The sequence below is a fragment of the Octodon degus genome, unplaced genomic scaffold (assembly GCF_000260255.1).
Source record: "Octodon degus isolate 3935 unplaced genomic scaffold, OctDeg1.0 scaffold00093, whole genome shotgun sequence".
Taxonomy (NCBI): Eukaryota; Metazoa; Chordata; class Mammalia; order Rodentia; family Octodontidae; genus Octodon; species Octodon degus.
In genome coordinates this window covers 4,117,276-4,125,333 of record NW_004524669.1, presented here as the reverse complement: position 1 = coordinate 4,125,333, position 8,058 = coordinate 4,117,276, and the positions used below count along the sequence as shown (strand labels likewise).

General features: G+C 49.6%; 1 protein-coding gene, 1 long non-coding RNA gene and 1 pseudogene across 3 annotated transcripts in view; 2 read left to right on the top strand and 1 right to left on the bottom strand.

Annotated features, from left to right (window-relative positions):
• LOC111812011 overlaps positions 1 to 383 on the top strand; it is a 5,163-nt gene extending 4,780 nt beyond the window's left edge. The window contains exon 3 of the long non-coding RNA XR_002822471.1: positions 331 to 383. This is a non-coding gene — a long non-coding RNA (uncharacterized LOC111812011). The remainder of the gene's footprint in view (positions 1 to 330) is intronic.
• Positions 384 to 485: 102 nt separating this feature from the next.
• Positions 486 to 3,730, top strand: LOC101582886 (annotated as a pseudogene).
• Positions 3,731 to 5,081: 1,351 nt separating this feature from the next.
• Positions 5,082 to 8,058, bottom strand: Ankrd33 (ankyrin repeat domain 33). Of its 2 annotated transcripts, XM_023722819.1 has the most exons (4): positions 7,973 to 8,058; positions 7,622 to 7,747; positions 7,317 to 7,457; positions 5,082 to 6,281 (listed from the first exon to the last, which is right to left on the bottom strand). In XM_023722819.1, exons 2-4 carry the CDS (start codon positions 7,740 to 7,742, stop codon positions 5,587 to 5,589), a joined length of 957 nt encoding a protein of 318 aa, XP_023578587.1. In that variant the 5' UTR covers positions 7,743 to 7,747; positions 7,973 to 8,058; the 3' UTR covers positions 5,082 to 5,586. The 2 variants fall into 2 exon arrangements, with proteins under 2 accessions (XP_023578587.1, XP_023578588.1); XM_023722820.1 differs by lacking the exon at positions 7,622 to 7,747 and having other exon boundaries at positions 7,973 to 8,014.

The following is an 8,058-nucleotide window of genomic DNA, read 5'->3' as shown; positions in this document are numbered from 1 at the left end:
GGCTGGGGAGATAGTTCAGTGGCAGAAGCACTGTCTAGCAAGCGCAAGGTGCTGAGTTGGATCCTTGGTGAGAGAGAGAGAGAGAGAGAGAGAGAGAGAGAGAGAGAGAGAGAGAGAAGGGATCAAGGGTGGGGAGCAGGCCAGCCTGGTGTCTGGTGTGTGAGATGATTTGGTATCTTCTGTCATTTAGAAAGTATGACTTTCAGAGAGAAGAGAAGCTAGCCCTGGTTCCCCAGTATGGAGCAAAGGGGAAGACCCATGAGTCCCCACCTATTCTTCTATCCTCCCTCCACATACCTACTCCTTTGCTTCTTTCCCTGTCCCCAACAGGGGTTTTCTAGGCATTCCCCGATGCTACCAGGAGCTGTGCCACTCCTAGTACCAGGGCAGCTCCTGAAAGGAGGAGGCAGGTGAGAGGCCCCTCTATGTATTCCAGGCCTTAGTGGAACCTAAACTCAGTTCTGTATACATTTCTTAAACCTGTTATGGGCCAGGTACTAGGGATATAGAGGTGGTTCCTGTCTGGGACTCCCCACAGCCTGGCTGACATGCCAGTATATGTTAGAACAGCACCTCTGGTCCTAACTGTAGGAGCCCATGTGCCAAGGTGGGAGGGGGATGCTTGCTCCCCAGGGAGAGCCTGCCCCGCCAGCAGTGCTGTGGTGACACTGACGGGCTGGAGTATGCCTGGGCTGAGGTAGAGAGAGGTCTGAGGAGGTTTCTGGGCTGTGTCTTTTCATTGGAAAGGTTGCCACAGTAGTATTCTGGAGCCATTGGGAGACCACATATTGCTGCTTGCCTTCCAGGCCTGAGTGTGTGTGCGTGAGGGGCACAAGGCCTAACCTGCCTCTTGCTCTTTAGCAAAGGCCTGGGACTCCAGCTGGCCTGAGACTGCCAGGGATACTCCAGCTGTCCTGAGACTGCCAGGGATAAGAGTAGGAGGCTCCCTCTGCTGGAAAAGGTTGTGTCTTCAGCCTCCTACTTGATCTAGCCATTCAGGACATGGGGGCCCTGCACATGCTGCTGTCATTCCTGAACAGGTGAAAGGCAGGAGGGCTGAGATCAAAGAATCAGAGGAAGCTCAGCTTTGAGAAGAGGCCACACACTGCAGTAGAACCAACCTGGGCTGTGGTTTCTCACAGATTTGAGCTCCAAGCACCACAGAGCCACTTAACAGGTGGTGACATTGGGCCAGCTGCTTAACCTCCATAGCCTCAGTTTCTTCAACTCTATAATGGGAAAGGTGTGAAGATTAAATCAGAAAGTGATGCTGGGCCTGGTGGCACATACCTGTGGCCCAGGACTTGGGAAGCTGAAGCAAGAGGGTCACCGTGCGTTTGAGCCAGTCTGGGATTTCTGGAAGAAATCCCACTCTAACTCTCTCTCTCTCTGTCTCTGTCTCTGTCTCTCTCTCTCTCAGTCTCTCTCTCTCTCTCTCTCTCTCTCTCTCTCTCTCTCTCTGTGTCTCTCTCTCTCTCTGTCTCTCTGCTTGTGTTTTATTTTATTCAAAGAGAAGGTATATTTTTTAATTTTTCTAAATTGAGACTGTCTGATTACAAAGTTAAAAAGTAGAGGGTCTGGTGAGATGGCTCAGCCGGCTAAAGCCAAAGCACCTACTTAGAACAAGCTCAGCAAAGCACAGGAACCGCGGTTCAATCCCCCAGCACCACATGCCAGCCAGCCCCACCCCCTGGTGGGCTGAGCTGGCCACACACACACACACACACACACACACACACAAATAAATAAAAATAAAAAGTTAAAACGCAGAATTCTAAGTAATTATGCCAATACTCTACCTTCAAGGAAATAGGGCATGACTTCCGCTCCTTGAATGTGGGTTTCCTATAGTGACTTTCCTCCAGAGAGTAAGATAGGGAGCAGGGAAAGGGTGAGTTCACCGGAGAAAGCTGACAACAGTACCCCACCCGGGTGGCCAACACCAACAGTGATAGGTCTTGTTCCAAGGAGGCATCCTTAGCATAGTGTGGTGCTAGCTTGACCTCCGTCTGTGGTCTTTCTTCTGAAAACCCAAAGCCCTAGTCCAGTGTTGGCAAACCTTTTAGAGATAAGTGCCCATGCTGCAACCCAAAACACACTTATTTATTGCAAAGTGCCAACACTGACTACTGAGGTTTTAATTTAGAAAAAATAAGTCATACATTAACATCTTTTGTCTTAAAAATGCCATGTGTGCCACAGGGTCGCCACTGCTGCTGCCCCAGTCTAATCATCACACAAGTCCCAGTGAAGGGACAGTCATAAAATACCTGATCAGAAGTACTTAAAGCTGGGTGGGTGAGATAGCTCAACAGACTAAGCACCTGCCTAGGCAAGCTTCAGGGACCAGGGTTCGATTCTGGGCACCACATGCCTGCCAACCCTGCTCCGGTTAGGCTGAGCTGTTCACTGAGACCAGGGGAGGCTGAAAACAAGAGAATCACTACTGAGTCTGAGCTGTGTAGTGAGACCCTATGCCAAATACAATAAAAAAAAAAACCTACTTATAGCTGTCAAGATTATCAGCAACAGGCCGGGGAGATGGCTCAGTAGAATAAGCGCTTCCCTGGCAAGTGCAAGGACCTGAGTTCAATCCCCAGTTCTGGAAGAAGAGGAAGAGGAAGAAGAAGAGGAAGAAGAGGAAGAAGAGGAGGAAGAAGAGGAGGAAGAGGAGGAAGAAGAGGAGGAAGAGGAGGAAGAAGAGGAAGAAGAGGAAGAAGAGGAAGAAGAGGAAGAAGAAGAGGAGGAAGAAGAGGAGGAAGAAGAGGAGGAAGAGGAAGAAGAGGGCCGCCCCCACCAGGGCTGAGCTGGCCACACACACACACAAATAAAAAAAATAATAATAATAATTAAAAAAATAAAAGAAGTAAAGTCATGGTGTTATGTTGAGCTGTAGGGGACTCAGGTCAACAATTTCTGACACTGCCAGTCAAGAGGAAGACCCAATAGTATTATGGACTACTGAACTCTTTTAGAATATTTTGCTGAGTTAACACACCTATAATATTCAAATGACGAAGCTAAACAAAAAAGGGGATACAGATGAATGTCCATTTTGTGTCTGTGTATTCAAAATGGTTAGAATAGATATATAGTTATATTCTCTTAATGAATAGAGGGATTTGTTCTAATAGTGTTTGTAAATAGGATACCATGTCTGCATCTTGTACAATAAATAACCACTAGGAAGAGAGTATGCAATGTGTTAATTGTTGAAACTGTCATACCGATTTGATTTGAAACTGTCTCATTGCTATTTGTCTCTCAATAAAATTATGGGAAAAAAAATCCAAAATGTGTAAATAAAAAAATCCCAGGGGCAGCCGGGCAGGGCTGGGCAGGGCCTTCGGGCACTGACGCTGGCAGGTCGCCACTAGGATGCGTTCCTCATGATCTGGCGCCACAAGACCACCATCTTCATGGACGCCGAGGAGTCCAGCTCCGTGTTCGAGCTGAAGCACATCGTCGAGGGCATTCTCAAGCGGCCGCCCAACGAGCATAGGTTGTACAAGGATGACCAGCTTCTAGAGGTGGCAGAACACTGGGAGAGTGTGGCTTTACCAGCCAGACAGCAAGGCACAGGCCCCAGCCACGGCGGGGCTGGCCTTCGGGGCAGATGGCACCTTGGGGGCCCTGCGCTTGGAGCCCTTCTCTAGCCCTCCAGGGCTTCCAGATGTGATGAAGCCTCAGGACTCTGGTGGCAGCGCCAATGAACAAGCTGTGCAGTGATGGCCCCCAGCCCACCCTGAGGCCCATTGCCCCAATAAAATTAGATTTGGATAAAAAAAAAATCCCAAATTTATTGTGTCCCTTTAAGGATATTTTGGATCACTGCCTAATGACCCCACCTACAGGTCACCTCAGGAAAAGTAATTTATAGATAGATAGATAGATAGATAGATAGATAGATAGATAGATGATAGATAGATAGATAGATGATAGATAGATATCTATATATATCTGCCAAGTGCTGGGATTACAGGCCCGTGCCACCACACCCAGTCCCATTGGCCATCTCAGCACGCCTCAGGGGTGGGGCCGGCACAGCAGGCCCAGGGACCAACCCTTGGCCCCTGAGCCTGCTTGCAGGTGCTAGCGCTTTAATTCACTGAACTATTTGGCCAGCCCTTGTTTAGCATATTGTAACCTTTTGTTGTTGTTATTGAGATGAGTTCTTATTCTGTTGCTCTGGCTGGTCTCCAAGGCATGGGCTCAAGAGATTCTCCTAGCTCAGCCTCCTGAATAGCTGGTACTACAGGCACGTGCCATCACTACTGGCTAACATACTGTTGATTAAAGCTTGAATAGCTCAGTAGAATAAGTGCTTGCCTGGCAAGTACAAGGGCCTGAGTTCAATCCCCGGTTCCGCAAAGAAAAAAAAGAGAAATCTGTTAGGAAGTTTTACCTGCACAAGAGGCAAAAGTCAAACTCATTCAACCTCCCACACTAAAAATTATTTTTGCTTAATAGAAAAAAAAAGTTATAGTTTTCATTGCTAAGTGGGAATTTACTTTTTTTAAAATTCACTTTTTTTAAAAAAATAACTTCACAATCTTATCCCAGCATTCTTTTTTCTACTGTCAGTAATGTTCTTTCATTTCTTCCTTTGCTCAACCTGCTGGTTTGCTCATTAAGTAGCTCAATAAATCTTGGTATTCACTATGTATTTTCATCAATTGTGTTTATTTTTGTGAAGATTTGATTTTCATAAATAGTATCATGTCTACCACTCAGCTTTTTTTGTTTTGTACTTTTTTTTTTTGGCGGAACTGGGGATTGAACTCAGGCCCTTGAGCTTGCCAGGGAAGCACTTATTCCATTGAACCATCTCCCCGGCCCATTTTGTACATTTTTTGTACATTCATAGTTTCACAACAGAATTATAAAGCCAGGGAGATGGCACAATAGAATAAGCACTTGCCTGGCAAGCACAAGGGCCTGAGTTCAATCTGCGGTTCTGCCAAAAAAAAAAAAAAAAAAAAAAAAAAAAAAAAAAAAAAAAAAAAAGAATTATAAACAGCATATTTATTCTTTCAGTGCTTTTTTTTTTTTTTTTGGCGGAACTGGGGATTGAACTCAGGCCCTTGTGCTTGCCAGGGAGGCATTTATTCTACTGAGCCATCTCCCCGGCTCCAAGCATCCTTATTCTTACAGTACTAGGAATACAACCTAGGATCTCTATGACTAAGTTCAACCCCAGATCCTTTTTTTTTTTTTTTTTTTTTTGAGACAAGATCTTGTTAAGCTGCCTGGACTAGGCTCAAACTTGTGATCCTCCTGCCCTAGCCTTGTGAGTAGCTAGGATTACAGTTTACCACTGTACCCAGTTCTTATTCTTGCTTCACAATGCACTGCATAGAACAGGATTTATGAGTGTGCAATGATGACGCCCCAGTCGCTTATGCCAACTTTCCCATTGACAGACACACGGTAGGCTCTACTCTGCCAAAGTTGTAAGCAGTGCTGTGCTGAATAACAGTGTACACAGGTTGGAAACAGGCTCACTTAGGCAGAGGTGGGAGGAAAGGAAAGGAGCCTGGAAAGGGCCTGATTACTTGCCCCCAGCCTGGCCTAGCTTGTCTTCCTCTAATTCTGCGCCCTCCTGGCCTCCTCTTCTTGTCTCTTTCTCTCCATCCTGAGCTCCTGGTATCGCCAGAGAGGGAGGGCAAGGCTCTGATGCCCTTCATGCCTGGACAGCATCAGCTTGAACTGGCTGGGGCGTGAAGGTGCCTTGGAGAGGGAGATCTTGGGTACTGGGCTGCTGGTACTATACCTGGGCTGTAGCCACTGAGAGAACATGCCCCGAGGACTGTAGGGGACAAATTCTTGGGAGCCAGAGACCACTTGGGAGGGTTGGGGAGACAGAGGAGGAGGTGGGGCAGTACCTAGCAGCTCTGGCACAGATTTGCTTCGGGTGCCCAGTGAGGGAGGGTGGTCAGGGCACACACTGCGGCAGGCAGTGGCGAGGAAGGGACTAGCCAGGCTGGTAGTGATGGTCACAAAGTGGTCCAGGACGCCTCCCTCCTGAGGACACTGAGCAAAGGACACACTCAGGGTGGCCTGCAACCTTTCTAAGAAGGATGGGGTAGCCTGGGCCTGGGCCTGGGCCACAAGCCTGGGCAAGGCCGGCCACTCCAGCTGGTAATGTTGGCTGAGTTGTTCTGCACAGGGCCGCTGCAGCAGCCGTCTGATCCGCCGCACCACGTCGAAGCTGTCAGTCAACAGGGCCCACTCCAGGGCTGTTTTGCCCCTGACAGGATCCACAGAGGTCAGATCAGCACCTGGAGGGAGCACAGAGCAGCGAGGGTAGATTTGGGAAGGGGTAGATTAACTGTAGCAAGAGGACAGGCTTTGGTTAGATTCCAATCCCAGAGTCCCAACGTGGGATGGAGGCTGGCAGTGCATCTTCCTGTTGACCAGAGAGGAAGAGTTTGACATCCAGCTGGGGAGAGATTGCAAGAGCCTCCTGTGGGTCTCCAACTCCAACCAGAGTAGGGGTCAGGAGCTGGCAGAGGAGTGGAAGACCTGTGCCTGGTTGCCAAGTGCGGGAAAGGAGTCTGCTGGTCCCCTCCCCTGGTTTATCTCTTTGTCACCTGTGGCAGGGGCAGTCACTGTGAGACAAGGGAGGAGTGTGGACTCCTTCCCTTCTCATCCCAAATCCAGTTGGGTGGGGAAGGGACAGCTGGAGGTTGAGATCCTGTGGAGTGCAGCCCACCCTGTGGAATAATGAGGTTCTACATGGTTCAACAGTGTGGTCCCCTTGGGGCTGGGGATTTGCCTAGCAAGCTGGAAGCCCTGGGTTTAGTCCTCAGCACCAAAAACCAAACAATAACAAAAAGTGGGGGGCAATAGTGTGGTTCCTGCTCTGAATAATCCCTGAGGGTGCAAATCTCACCCACACATCATGGTGTCCTCTGAAGGCCTAGCTAGAGCTCAGAGCTGTAGGTCATTACAGAGAAGGCCAACACTCCTCAGTATGTGGTGACCATGTGTGCAGGGTCCCTCAGCCAGAGGTGAGGCCAGGACTAGAACTCAAGAGTCTTGTTCCAAATACCAGCACTCCTTTGTGTTCAGCTTCACAGATGCTCTGAGCTACTCTTCCAAATTTGCCTTTCTAGGCCCTCCAGAGACAGAACTATTAACCTTGCTGATGGTGAGAAACCTGAGATATGACCCCTCTTCCAGGAAGCCAGTCTGGCCTGAACCTCCACATCCACCTCTCCCCCTCCCTACAATAAGTGAGAACTGACTTAGTGTGTGTGGGCAAGCTCGGCAGTGAGAGCAGAGGTCACACATTCAGTCCTGGCCCCATGTACCTGCCATGAGGAGAGCGGCCACACACTCAGAGCGGTCCCGTATGGCAGCCTTCATCAGTGCTGTGAGCCCTCGCTGGTCCCGGCGCTCCAGATCCAGGCCGGAGAAGTAGTTGACCAGGAGACGCACCAGAGGCATGTGGCCTGTGTATAGGGGAGGGGACAGAATTTGGCTCCCTGAGAAAGTGGATGATGGAATTCCTAACCCACCCTGCGCCTGACACTGCAGAGCCTGGCATGGAGGAACTTAGGCAGTCAGGGCTGTGGTTCTTATGAATGGTGGAGGATGAGGGTTGGCAGACTCTCACCTGCCTGGACAGCTAGCATGAGGGCTGTGTCTCCGTCTTTGTCCTGCTGGTTCACATCCAGGAAAGGACAGTGGCTGAGCAGGGCTACCACACTCTCGAAGCCTCGGTAGCATGCAACCATGAGGCCTGTCTGGGGGTGGGGCCAGCTCAGTCCCTACCTTCTTTCAGGGTCTCCCTAGGGATCTCTAAACCCACCCCTGTCCCAGGGCAAGTTCCAGTATCCATAAAAACCACCCTCACCCACCCTTTCCTTCTAAGGACCCAGGCAGTGTGGACTAATCCTGGAGCCAGGCCCAGACTGGTGAGGAGACAGACCTGCCCCAGCTGCCTGGGAAACCCCAGGCACCTCACCCTCCCATTTCTGTCCACTTGGGTGGCTTCCTCTGGGGACACCCCGGCATCCAGCACGGCTTGAAGCTGGACAGGGTCATTGTGGG